At 54.8% G+C, this 13604-nt stretch overlaps 1 protein-coding gene across 1 annotated transcript; it reads left to right on the plus strand.

Annotated features, from left to right (window-relative positions):
• The first annotated feature begins 2361 nt into the window (after positions 1-2361).
• ENO3 (enolase 3) lies at positions 2362-12100 on the plus strand. The gene is made up of 12 exons (XM_028703460.2): positions 2362-2486; positions 3740-3826; positions 3964-4059; positions 4652-4710; positions 5825-5894; positions 5987-6120; positions 7960-8182; positions 9725-9922; positions 10680-10881; positions 10985-11093; positions 11336-11394; positions 11780-12100. Exons 2-12 carry the CDS (start codon positions 3742-3744, stop codon positions 11847-11849), a joined length of 1305 nt encoding a protein of 434 aa, XP_028559293.1. The 5' UTR covers positions 2362-2486; positions 3740-3741; the 3' UTR covers positions 11850-12100.
• The last annotated feature ends 1504 nt before the right edge of the window (positions 12101-13604 follow it).

Below are 13604 nucleotides of genomic sequence, written 5' to 3' on the forward strand. Positions count from 1 at the left end.
TGGGTGTAGCAGGATGGCGATCTTTTCGACATATTTATTGTGGCTATTCTTGAAATATCTACGAAAAACCTGCCCTCCTCTTAGAACTGGGCCCTGGCTCCTGATTCCTGACCATCCCTTGGTTTTCTTTTCCTTAAGCCGCGCTTCTCGAACCCTCCGCTCTCGTCCATCGGAGCTTCTGTGCCTTTCGCCCGGTGAGTCCCCAGCCCTTACCAGATCCCCCCCTTCTCCCCCTGGATCCGAAGAAGGGATCCCTCCACCCCAAGGCAGGCCTGTGAAAGATGAGCGGCAGCTAAAGTTTCACCTCGTCCTTTAAGCCGCTGCTTGGAATGGACCCTTTGACCTTTAGCAGCCTCTAAATTTAGGCCAAGACTTTAGAGGGAGCTGGGCTAAGGGAGCGTCTGCAAGTGGCGGGCACAAAACGTGCCCTCAAGCACCCCATACCGCTGGGGGAGCGGAGCTCTGGAGCCCCCCCGCCTCTCGGAGGCAGTGGAGCTCAGGGGTTAGAGCAACCGGGCAGCCTCCAGATTCATAGACTTGGAAGGGACCCTGGCGGCCATCTAGTCCAACCCCCTGCAATGCAGGAATCTCAAACCCCCCATCCATGTTGAAACCAGACTGGGTCCTGCTGGGCTTTGCATGTTGTGGACTACAAGTCCTGGAGGGCACGAGATTTGCGAAGGCTGGGCTTGGGCAGCAATCAGGGAAACCCCATTCTTTCCCTGCCTCGGTTCCCCCTCCGTTGAAACGGAAAGGGGTGCAAATGATGTATGCTTCCATTTAGGCTGTAAGTGTCGCCGTAGGAAGAAAGGCCTCAGAGCGGTTGGCAGAAAAGAGGGAGCAGCCAAGTCAAAACCAGGATAGAGTAAAACAAACCAAAGCGCCCTGCAAATTAATCAAACTGGCTTTTTTTGGGCTGAACAGGAGGGCGGAGGAACTGCGAGCCACTGCGATCCTCGTTGCTGCTGAGAGATCCGGCGAGGGGCAGCTGATTCGGGATGGAGGACAGTGATGTGAACAGCGATTCGGAGGAGTGCACCATCAACACCGTGCAGTTCTCCTCCAGGACGAGCGAGGGAGGCCGCCACCAGGTCTTCAGCAGGGTGTTCCACCAGTGCAACCAGTGCGACCAGTGCACAGGAAAGGCGGAAAGGGCGGTCATGGGAGGAGAAGGAGGGCGAGCAGGACAAGGAGGAAGAGGAGGAGGAGGTGAGCTGGAGAGGTGGAAGGAAGCCCCAGGTCATCTAGTCCAACCCCCTGAATGGCAGGATTGAAAGAAGGGGTGCTTTGAGTCCAGCCTTCCAGATAAGCCCCAAAGTGTGTGTGGAGGGGAGGGTGTTAATATTGTTTGTTGTTCAATTCCCTGTTCAGAACTGGGTCTGTTATTACTCTTATCAAATTCATATGCTGCCCTTCCTCCAAGGATCACAGGGTGGTCTGTAGTATGAAAGCACAAAGTATACATCCCATAATAAGGGACGAAGCAGTAGCACCCTTCTCGTGTAAAAGGCCACAGATGGGAGAAGAGGAACATTTTTGCCTGTGTATAATGAAGGCGCCAGGCCGACCTCCCTGGGGAGAGCATCCCACAAATGGGGAGCCACTGCAGAGAAGGCCTCGTTCTCGGCCTCAGCAGATGATCTCAGGTTCCCAGTGGGTTCGTATGGGGAGAGGCGGTCCTTGAGGTACTGCGGTCCTGAGCAGGCATGGCCAAACTTGGCCCTCCAGCTGTTTTGGGACTACAGCTCCCATCATCCCTAGCTAACAGGACCAGTGGTCAGGGATGATGGGAATTGTAGTCCCAGAAACAGCTGGAGGGCCAAGTTTGGCCATGCCTGGTTTAAGGCTTTAAAGTTCGAAACCAGCACTTTGAACGGGGAACCAGTAATCTAACCTGGACATGACAAGAGCATAGGCAGCAGTGAGGCTGCCCCTCTCCAGTTAGGGGCACATTTGGGCCACCAGACGAAGCTGAGGGGAGGCCCGCCAGGCCCCAGCGCCATTCCATCCTGCTGCCTAGAGAAAGCAGCGTCCCGGGAGTCTCCCCGGGGGACACCTGGCCCCCGTCCTTGCTGCCCAGTCTGGATCTGTGGGACTGGTCCCAGCCCCACAACTGCTGGATGCACAAAGGGGCCAGGATGTGTCCGGGGAGGGCCAGGACAGGAGGGTCGTTCCCTCTGGCTGTGTATCGCTTGCTGGGCTCATAGCACCACAGAGTTGGAAGGGACCCTGGGGGTCATCCAGTCCAGCCCCCTGCAATGCAGGAACCTGGCCCCCAACGTGGGGCTCAAACCTGACCCTGAGATTCAGAGATTTCATCCTCTACTGACTTTCGTCCAGCCTGCTTTTGCTGACAGTCCCTTACTGGGCCCTGGGGGGCGGAGCTGCGCAACCTCCGGGTATAAAGGCAAGGGGTCAGCCCCCAGCCTGGGCACTGTCAGCAGCTCCCAGCGACAGCCAAGGACCCCCAAGCCAGCCCTACGCAAGTGAGCGAGTGGGGGCCCCTTCTGGAGCGGGGTGGGGGGACCCCCAGGCGAGCAAGCGGGTGTCCTGGTCACCTTGGGTGTCCCACTAGGGGAGGGGGCGCCCAAGCCACCCTCCGTTGCCTCTCACGGTCTCTCTGCCAAGGAATGGGGCCAGCCCTTCTTTGCGCAGAATTTCTGAGTCCCCCCCCCAAAAAAAACCCCCTCTCTCCTCGTTTGGGGTTATTAGCAGTGTGGATCAAGGCGTACGTGGCAGACCCTTGAATTGCTACCTTCCTGGGGAGGGTGGGTGGGGGACACCACTTTGGAGGTTCCTGGAGGAGGCCTGGGAGGGGAGCGTGTCTCTTGGGGGGCGCAGAAAGGGGCCCCCATCTCCCCAGCCCCAGGGCACCAGCTGCTCTCCTTTTCTGCCTTGAGCCAGAGGCCCGGTGACATTTCCCTGCGACCAGAAGAGATGGGGGGGGCACTTCTATTTTTAATCCTGGCAGCTGCTCCGTCCTTCCCTTCCCCCTCTCTGCCAGCGCTGGGTCCCTGGAAGAGGGTCCCAGGCCGGTGGGCTTGGCGCTCTCAGCTGAAGCATTGCTGGTTTGGCAATTAATGCAATTATGGCACCGATACGCCCTCCTGGTCCTGCAAGGAGCTCATTTAATCCCAACAACTCTGCAAGGTGGAGCGACTTGCCCCAGGACACCCACGGATGAGAATCGGACTTGGTCTCTCCCCGGTCCCAGTCTGGCCCTCTAACCACTGCCCCACGCTGCTTGGGAGAGGCCTCCCTGCACACTTCTCCACCCTCGGAGGCAGAGATGCTTCTGGAAACCCCAGGAGGGGAGAGTGTTCCTCTTGCACCCGGATCCTGGTTTTGGTTTTCCCATAATGTGCATCTGGTTGGCCCCTGTGATTCTGGACCGAATTGGGTCCCTTTTGACCCAGGACCCTCTGCTGTTCTTGTGGAGCCTCCAGCTCCAGAGCCAGTCTATCTCGATTCCTAGCTTCTATGGGGGATTTGGACCCTTTGCGGACAGGGTGCTGGGCCTGATCCTTTGGGCCTGATCCAGCAGGTCCTTCTTCCCAGCCTCCTGGTTCATAGACTTGTGGAATCGTAGAATTGAAAGGGACCCCGAAGGACATCTAGTCCAGTCACAATTAAAGCATCCCTGTGGCAGTCGAGCTCCCCAACCTTTGCCAGTGCGAAGTGGGCGCTGGGAGGCAGGAGGCCTGGCTGACCCCCTCCCTCTGACCCCCCCCCCACCCAGGCATGTCTATCCAGAAGATCCACGCTCGCGAAATCCTCGACTCCCGGGGGAACCCCACGGTAGAAGTCGACTTGGAGACCGCCAAGGGTGAGTCGTGTGGGCAGCGGAGCCCTTGCGGGCAAGGGCAGGGCGTGTTCTCTTGTGGGGAGGGAGCCAAGGAGGGCAGGGAGGGTGCTGGGCGTCTGGCGCCCGACTGACCCTCCTCTCTCTGCCCTCCTCTCTAGGCCACTTCCGGGCTGCCGTGCCCAGCGGGGCCTCCACCGGCATCTACGAGGCCCTGGAACTCCGCGATGGGGACAAGAGCAGGTACCTGGGCAAAGGTGAGGGGTCACCAGGACTTGGCGGCTCACAGAGCGGGGAGGGGTGCGAGTCAGTGCCCCAGGGAACATCAAGATTTGGAGGAAGGGAAGTGGGGCCAAGTGGCACTGACACTTTTAAGTTCTTCTCTGCACACAAAATGTGCTGTGGATCTGCGGAACTCCCTGCCACTGAACGGTTACAAACAGCTTGATGTCCATGAGGGGCTTTGGGCGGCTGCTCCCTTCAAGGGCTGGAAGGACCAGGGTTCAGGGACGGGGTGGGGGCTTCCTGCCTCCAGATAGGGGCAGGCCATCTCTCTGTGCCCCCTTGCTTGGGGGGCCTTCCAGCCAGATGCGGAGTTGGGGGGAGTGCTGGCCAGACCCAAGAGCCCTGTTCCCGGCTCCTCTCTTCCATTGCACCCTCTCCAGACGCACCACCGTAGAACTACCCGCCTGCTCCAAGCCCCAGAAGCCTCTTCTCTTCGTATTTCCTTTCCTCCTCTGCCCCATTGGCCCCAATTCTGCCCCATATTTAGGGTATCGTGGGTGGGAGTGTGCTTGTGCCCCTGCAGGGTCACCCCTCCATCCCCTCACCCGTCCGTTCTGCCCGCAGGGGTGTTGAAAGCCGTGGATCACATCAACAAGACCATCGCCCCCGCCCTGATTGAGAAGGTGAGAGGGAGAGGGTGGGACCCGGGCAGGGCTTGGGTTGGGGGTCACTCTGAGCAGCGCTGGGCTCTGGGGTCACCAAACAGTGCAGTAGGAAGGGACCCCTAAGGGCCATCTAGCCCAACTCCCCCCCCCGCAAGACAGGAATCAGAGCAGGAATCAGAGAGACATAGAGAGAAAGAGAGAGAGGAGCCAGGCTTCTGGGGTGGGGGGCAGAAGCCCTTTCCTACAGCCCCACAGAAAACCCTCAAAGCCCCTGCCCCCAGGACCAGGACCTTGCCAGGTCAAAGAGCCCCCAGGGTCTCCCCAGGCAGCCAGGATACGCCCCCCCCCCCGTTAACTGAGCAAGGAATCCTTTTAAAATTATTTTTATTATTTTATTTTTAAACTTTTTTTCTTAACATCTTTATTGAAAGTTCAACTATACGTGCACCAAACGTGGTGAGACACAAACGAAAAGGAGAAACAGAACCCGAACCCTTGTCCCAAAGGCCTTTTATCGGGCGCAACTCCCCCCCCCCTCCGCCGCCCCCATTTATTCCCAGTTTCACGGGGTTCTTACTGGTTGGTGAGTGGGAAGGAGAGGCCAGCTGGGCAGAAAGGAACTGGGGAAGGAAATCCCAAGGGAAGGGAGGGGGGTCTCTCAGGGGGTTGGGCTAGAAGATGACCCTGGGGGTCTATTATTCTATATGCTCTGAGTTTAAAATTCTGTGCTGCAGCCTCCCTTTTGCAGCCCTGCTTTTTGTTTCTCAGGTGAGGGGAGTGGAGAGTGGAAAGACTCGGTAGGGTGTGAGACTTTTCATCTCAGGGTTGCGGGTTCGAGTTATGCATCAGGCAAAAGATAGATAGATAGATAGATAGATAGATAGATAGATAGATAGATAGATAGATAGATAGATAGATAGCCCTGGGGTGGGAGTTCCCCCTCCTTCCAACCCTACGATTCTATCTGGCCTGCTAACCTTGGGCTCCTTTTAACTTTTGGCCCACACGCCTTAAGACTCCCTTAAGTTTCCGTATCAGACTTCCATCCTCCGTGCGGGGAAGGTGCCAGGCCGGGTTTCGAACCCAGGTTCCTGGGAAACAAACGGATTCCCTTTTCTCTCTTCTCTCTTAGAAGCTGAGTGTTGTGGATCAGGAGAAAATTGACAAGCTGATGCTGGAGATGGACGGGACAGAGAACAAATGTAAGCGGGGGCCTCTTCTACCTTGCCCCCTCCTGCCCCACTGACTTCTCCCGCAGCCCCTCACCCAGCACCCCATCTTTTCCTCCCCACAGCCAAGTTTGGGGCCAACGCCATCCTGGGCGTCTCCCTCGCCGTCTGCAAGGCGGGCGCTGCTGAGAAGGGCATCCCCCTCTACCGACACATCGCAGACCTGGCTGGCAACAAGGACCTCATCCTGCCCGTGCCAGTGAGTGTCCGAGGGGGGGCGGGGAGGGGGGGTGTCTGGAGCCAAGGCCCCTCTCTTTTGGGGGTGCAGTGCAGGCTCCCCAGAGGACTGGATTGCATTAATATATCAGCGACTCCAAAGGGGAAACATAGCAAAAAGGACCAAAAATATCAACTGCAAAGCTGTGGACTGTGATCCTTGGATGAAGTGTGGGATATTCAATATAATATAATGTAATGTAATGTAATGTAATGTAATGTAATGTAATGTAATATAATATAATATAATATAATATAATATAATATAATATAATATAATGATATGATATAATAATATAATTATTAATAATAATGCAAAGATGCATTGCGGCTCCAAATGGATTATCGGCTTTTAGCTGATACAAACGTTCCCTTTGCAAATAATCAGAGGTTTATTTATTTCTTAACACACACCCTGTTTTTCAGAAGGAAGGGTCTCTCTCAGGGTGGCCCAACTTCTCATACCAAGGGGGTCGCAAGAGATCTTCGACCAGCCAGGAACCTGCCCCCCCCCAGCCTTCTTGTGCAGAGTGGGGGGGAGCGAGGCCCAAATTTGACACCCCCACCCCCAGCTCCTGTGCTTTCTCCCCAAAGACGGAGAAGTGGGGTTCTGGGCTTTGGCAAGCAGGCATAAGGCTCTGTGGGGGTGGTTCTAGAGCCCCCCACCTCCACCCCCAAAGCCCAGCGCCTCCCTTTTCTGTCTTTGGGGAGGGGGCTGGCAGGGTGGGGGGTGTCAAAGATGGTTGAGTGCCCTGATCTGGATAAGGAGTCTCTCTAGGGTCAGGGTTCGAGATGAGACAGTTGCGACCCTTTGCTGGAAACAGGAAGGGAGAGTCGCTCTCACCTTTGAATCTTGCTTGGGGGGCTTCCCAGTGAGAAGAGGGGGGTGGACTAGGGCACTCCCCCCAGCCTGATCCCGCAGGCTCTTCTAATGTTCTTAAAGGAGCTGGACATTTGCATACATGCTAATGGCACTAATATTTGCAGGAGGACAGAATAATTGCCACACACAAGGAGAGAATTTGAACGCTTCACCTGTAGCTGTAGAAATCATTTAATGTGTCAATACAAATTCATCAAAACTGCAGTTGTGATATAAGGGATCGTTATTTTGACTGGAACGCAATTGGAATTTATAAGATTTTGGAGCGCAGGAATAAAGTAAATCATCAAACCATCAATTATTGCATTGGGGCAGGGACCTAAACCATATACCGTATTGGCCTGAATATAAGCCGCACCCACAAATTAAAATTCGGGGGGGGGGGGGGAGACAATACCCGAATATAAGCCGTTCCCCTAAAATTCCACAGGCACTCAGACCCGTTCCGTTTTACCGTCTGTCTGTTTCAGCAGCGATATCTTAAGGTGGCGAATTTTTGTAAGTTTGCAAATTAAAGTCACACTTTAACTTTCCACGGTCGGAATTTGGGGGGGAAAGTGCTGCTTATATTCAGGCCAATATGATAATTTGTCATCTGAATGATTGGTATTACTGATAGTATTATAATTTGGCATTGTTATAATGAGGCTATTATTGGATTGTTGTAATTGAAAACTAATAAAAATGATTGTATAAAAAAAGATTTGCAGGAGAAATGAAATTATGCCAAATATATATATATATATATATATATATATATATATATATATAGAGAGAGAGAGAGAGAGAGAGAGAGAGAGAGAGAGAGAGAGTGTCCTTCAGGCTCTGCCCTTTAGCTTGTGAGATGTCTCTGGGAGGCCGCCCGTCCTGATGCTGAAGACTGGCAGTCTTTGGGACGGATCCTGACCCCTTCCTCCTGCCCCCCCCTGCCCCCGCCAGGCCTTCAACGTGATCAACGGAGGCTCCCACGCCGGGAACAAGCTGGCGATGCAGGAGTTCATGATCCTGCCGGTGGGCGCCAGCAACTTCAAGGAGGCCATGCGGATCGGGGCCGAGGTCTACCACAACCTGAAGGCCGTCATCAAGAGCAAGTACGGGAAGGATGCCACCAACGTGGGAGACGAGGGCGGCTTCGCCCCCAACATCCTGGAGAACAACGAAGGTAGCTCCTTGGCAGGGACGCGGACTTATAAAAAATATTGGGGGGGCCTGGGAAAGCTCATGAATAATAAATAAGCTCATGAATATGCAAATAAAGTGGCGCCGCCTCCTCGTGAGCGAATAGGGGAGAGCGTGCTGCGCCTATTAATCAGCTCCAAAGGAAATTGGGTGGAGCTTTTGCTCGGGAGGGAGGGCAGGAGGCATGCAGCCCGCCCCTCCCTGTGCATTTTGGGCTGGGGGAGGGGCGGCGATGGCGCTCTGCTGGAGGGGCGCCGGAGATTATTGGGGGGGCGGAGCCCCCCCAAACGAATTTTTGAGGGGGCTCGGGCCCCCTCAAGCCCCATGGAGTCGGCGCCTATGCTCCTTGGGCAAGGAGGCAGGCTACTTTTAGCGGGTGGCAGGCAGCGGGGTTAGGGTTTCACGCCACCCTCGCCCTTTAAACGCCGCTGCCACGGCCGGAATTAGCTCGGCGGCTGTAACCGGAGATTCAGGGAAAGGGCAGTGGGGAGATACCGCTGGGCTCACCCTCAATGGTCAGCATCCTGTGGGAAGGATCCCACGGCTGAAGGCCCAGGCAGACTAATTCAGAATACTGCGGGCGGTTCTGGTTGCCTCGCCTCAAAAAGGACATGGAAAAAAAGGTCAAGGGAGGGGGGCAGAGACTCCCCTTTGAAGGAAGGGGGCAGATTTGGGGGCTTTAGAGGAAAGGCGAGGAAGAGGCAACAAGATGATTTGATCTATTGTGTTTCTTTATGCCACTTTTCAGGCAAATGAATCTCATTTCAGACAAGAAATAACCGTAACATACAGTAATAGCGCATCACGAATGCATCACATAAAACGATTAACAAATTATCGACAAAACGGTTGCAATCTATAAAAAAATTCACGAAACAGCAACTAGAAATGAACCAAATCTCACAATTGCAGCAAGTTGTGTGGTTGGCAAATCAACGCGGCATTTAGAATCTATAAAACAAGATTAAAAAAAGATGGACAAAATTGCAACTAAAAATATAAGATGGGATTACGCAGAGAGAATCGTTTCCCTCCTCTTGTGGGCATCCGAGGGAGGTGAATGTGGAGAGATAATAAAGCTCTCCTGTTGCGGAGCCGGAGGCAGGGATGGCTTTCCAAGAGGAGGAGCCCAATTTCTGGAGGAAAGTGCGATTGAGGTCTTCCCAGCCACCATGGCTCTGTCTAAAAAAGCCAGAGGAAGCCCTGCTTTCGAATCCCAGTTTCTTGAAACCGCAGGAGGGGAGAATGATGCTCTTGTGTTCAAATCCTGATTGTGGGTTTCCCGTAATGGGCGCCTGTTTGGCCCCTGTGAGGACAGGAGGCTGGACCGGATGGGCCCCCTTTGGCCTGATCCTGCAGGCTCTCCTTATGGTCTCAAGGCTTCTGGATCTCGGTTGCTGGAAGCCCCCCGAAGCGAAGGGCTCTTGGGCTTGGCTTCTGCTCTTGGGCTTTCTCCCCCGGGCAGAAATGCTCTTTGTACTGGGGCGCCCCAATTTCTCACTCTCTCCTCCCGTCCCCCCGCCAGCCCTGGAGCTCCTCAAGAGTGCCATTGAGAAGGCCGGCTACTCGGACAAAGTGGTCATCGGCATGGACGTGGCGGCCTCCGAGTTCTTCCGCAAGGGCAAATACGACCTGGATTTCAAGTCCCCCGATGACCCCAACCGCTACATCTCCGGTGATAAGCTGGGGGAGCTTTACCAGAGCTTCATCAAGAACTACCCTGGTGAGAGAGATGGCCAAGTTGCTTCCGGGTGACACAAAGCCCAATCCCCCTGAAATATATCTTTCTTTAATTTTTAAATAATTTTTTTATTAAAACAATTCAACATTATTACATACATTTTACGAATATACAGACATACATTTCAAAAAAAAGAATATTGAGACATACCCACACTCAATCCCACAAGTACTGCCTTCTCCCACCCCCACCCCTCACCCCACCCTTGGGGTAAACTTCCAATCTACTCAATTTCAATTTCTTTCCACTTCTATTGCTTTCTTTCACATACTTTAAAACCAATTTTCTGCTTCTTTTTCTGTTTCACATTGTTATCCACCTTATTTAGTATTTCAGTATTTATAACGGAACTTGTTTATTCTAATAGGAGTTCTGATTTTTCAATCTAATTTTGCAAGTATCCTTTAAACACCTTCCAGTCCTTGTCCATTTTCTCTTTTGAAATATCTCATTTTGTAACTCTGCGGAACTCCCCGCTTAGGACTGCGCTCTTAGAGGCCGCCCTAGCTCCTTTCCTGGACTGCTTCCCACATCCGTGGCGAGGGACAGGCTCTCTGTGCATGCCCAGGGGCGCTCTCTTCACTCCTCCGGCCCCACCGGGTTGACCCCAGGCCTTGTCCGTCTGGGAGGTGAGCCTGAGGGCTCTGGGCAGGAAGCGTGGGGCAGAGCAGGGAGAGAGATGTCTGGGGGCGTGCCGGCCTGTAACGCCCTCCCTTCCCTCCCCACCTCCCTGCCCCAGTCGTCTCCATCGAGGACCCCTTTGACCAGGACGACTGGGAGACGTGGTCCAAGTTCCTGACGCAGGTGCAAATCCAGATTGTGGGCGACGACTTGACCGTCACCAACCCCAAGCGCATCCAGCAGGCGGTGGAGAAGAAGGCATGCAACTGTCTCCTGCTCAAGGTCAACCAGATCGGCTCCGTCACCGAGTCCATCCAGGCGTGAGTGTCCGGGGAGGCAGGGCGTCCTCCGGGTGGGGGGCTATTGCGGCAGGGGCAGGATCTCCCGGGACACCCCCCAAACCGTCTCCTCCTTCCTTCCCAGCTGCAAGCTGGCCCAGAGCAACGGCTGGGGGGTCATGGTGAGCCACCGCTCCGGGGAAACCGAGGACACCTTCATCGCCGACTTGGTCGTGGGTCTCTGCACAGGGCAGGTGAGAGGACCAGGGTGGGGATCAGCCGGTGGAGAGGGGGCGCCTGTATCCCCCCCCAACTCCCCATTTTAGGACGCTTCCCCCGGCTCGGCCTGTTTCCCCATTCAGGGCTCCTTCGTGTATTCTGGGGGGTGGGACTGTGTGGGTTTTAAACTTCACAAGGCGTCCCGAGCGATGCGCCCACAGGGCCCAGTGCAGGTTTTGCCTATCGATACATCAATGTCTTTGGTGCCGTTTTGCAGATCAAGACCGGAGCTCCCTGCCGCTCCGAGCGTCTGGCCAAGTACAACCAGCTGATGAGGTGAGGAGATAGAATTGGAAAGGGTCCCCCAGGGGTCATCCAGCCCAACCCAGAACGACAGCTCCAGAATCCATGGCAAGCTCTCCTTAAACACCTCCAAGGGAGGAGAGCCCATCATCTTCCAAGGGGCTCCATTCAAATAGCTTTTACCATCAGAAAGCTCTTCCTGATGTTGAGCCAGAATCTCCTCGTAACTTGATGCCATGAGTTCGAGTCCTCCCTTATGGAGCTGCAGAAAACAAGCTTGCTCCATCTCCCAAGTAGCAGCCCTTGAGACATCTGAGACGGGCCCTGTATCTTCTCCAAGCTAAGCATCCCTGTTCCTCCCAGAGTCTTGCTTTCCAGACCCGGCACTGATCTTGCTTCCCGCCTCCCTTCCTTGCAGGATCGAGGAGCAGCTGGGAGACAAAGCGGTGTTTGCCGGCCGCAAATTCCGCCACCCTCTGGCCAAGTAGAAGCAGCGCCTGGCCTGCAGCCCCACCCCAGTGGGGCAAGGGAACCCCAGGGAGAAAGAGACCCCCCCACCTGCTCTCCTCTCCTTGGAAGGCGACTCCACAACACCGCCCCCCACGGGCCAGGGCTGGCTGGATCCCCTCCTCGTTTCCCCCTTCCGGGTCCTGGGCAAAGGCCCTGGCGGCGCAGCTGAGGAGCCTCTGCCCCACCATCCCATCTCGGGGCAGCGAATAAACAAGGCCGTTGTGCCAGAGCAAGCGGCGTCAGGGTCCTTCTTTGCGTCTTCTGGGAAACGGGACGGGGTGCATGTGTGCGTGTGTTAGCCAGGCAGAGGCGGATTTAGGGGTGCGCGGCCGGTTCAGTCACACTGGGAGGGTGGTGCAACAACAGAATGGAAGGCGGGTGCGCCAGTTTGGTGCCAGTGAAATTGGGAAGCGCCCAGTCTGCCCCTGAGCCAAGTTCCCCTTTGTGCTTCAGGCGGGCTCCTCTCACCTCCCTCCGTCTCTCTGCCAGGGCTGGGCATTGTTGGGATACATTACCTGCTAAACATCATGGTATATCGAGATATCATGATGTCTGAAATAAGCAGAGGCATTGGCTGGCTTCACGGTTTCCCCCGCATCAAATTCTTGCGTAGCACACAAGCACACGTCATGATTCGCAATATATCCCCCCAGGTCAAAAACTATGAAACCAGCATACAATATGGGCTTCAAAGTGGTTTGGGACTGTATATTATCTCCCTGTCCTACTCTCTGAATGAAGACTTTATAAGAAATGGTCCAAGTTTCTAGGCCTCAGTAACTTTGCACACACAAATGAAAATTACCTGTGCACGTGCAAAAGAGCATTATGGTAGCCGTCCCTCGACGCATATGGACTGGGATTAGCAGAGGCTACGGAGGATCTTCCTGGGGTCACAATGGGGCTCGCATAAGCCAACGAGGCCCACAGAGATGGGGGCGATTTAATGTCAAGCAGAGTCCTCTATGGCAAAGAGCTCTTGGGGAAGAAGGGCTGCTAGAACACCTGCCTGGCATGCAGAAGGCTGCCTGAATCCCTGGAGAGTTGCTGCTGCCAGTCACTGTAAGCCGTACTGAGTGAGACGGACCACAGGCAAGATTCCAGGGTTCCTGTTTAAGGAACCACGAGGACTAGTACCTTGGCTTTATTTTAAGGAACCGTAGCTTGGTGGGAGAGCTGCTGCCCTGCATGCAAAGATCCTGGGTTCAATCCCCAGAGACTCCCTGCTTGAACCCCGGGAGAGCTAGAGCTGCCCGTCAGTGTGGACCATATGGAGCTAGGTAGATTCCTCACCCCTGCCAACTCCCTGTGAAGGCCACCTGAGCCAGGGAGGGGGCAATCTCTTGACTCTCCCCACAGGCCGAGAGGTGCAATGGTTGGAGTGCTGGATGGTACTCTGGGAGAGACCTGGGTTCGAATCCCCCCCCCCCCCCCGGCAATAACGCTCACAGAGTGTAACCTTACCTCTCTGCCTAATGTACCTCGCAGGGCTACTGTGGTGGGGATTAAATGAGGGTGGGAGAACTGGATATGAACGTCATGCCTTGTGCTCTTTGGGGGAAAGGCGGTCCAGAAAGGGACGAAGCAGTGAGATGCACAAGGCATGGGACTGGTGGGGGCCCCACATTTGGATAAGGGCCACAGATGACATCCCCCCCCCACCTCAGCCAGGGGACTTCCTTGCATCTTGCACCAGCAAAGTCCCTAAATTCCCAATTACGCCTATCCATTTG

The sequence above is a fragment of the Podarcis muralis genome, chromosome 13 (genome assembly GCF_964188315.1).
Source record: "Podarcis muralis chromosome 13, rPodMur119.hap1.1, whole genome shotgun sequence".
Lineage (NCBI taxonomy): Eukaryota > Metazoa > Chordata > Lepidosauria > Squamata > Lacertidae > Podarcis > Podarcis muralis.

What these genes read in the sequence shown, in the direction of transcription:
- ENO3 (XM_028703460.2), top strand. Translation starts at nt 3,742, where the DNA reads ATGTCTATCCAGAAGATCCACGCTCGCGAAATCCTCGACTCCCGGGGG. An exon ending in CCCCCGCCCTGATTGAGAAG is followed by an intron (nt 4,711 to 5,824) that starts GTGAGAGGGAGA and finishes CTTCTCTCTTAG; the next exon opens with AAGCTGAGTGTTGTGGATCA. An exon ending in CTTCATCAAGAACTACCCTG is followed by an intron (nt 9,923 to 10,679) that starts GTGAGAGAGATG and finishes TCCCTGCCCCAG; the next exon opens with TCGTCTCCATCGAGGACCCC.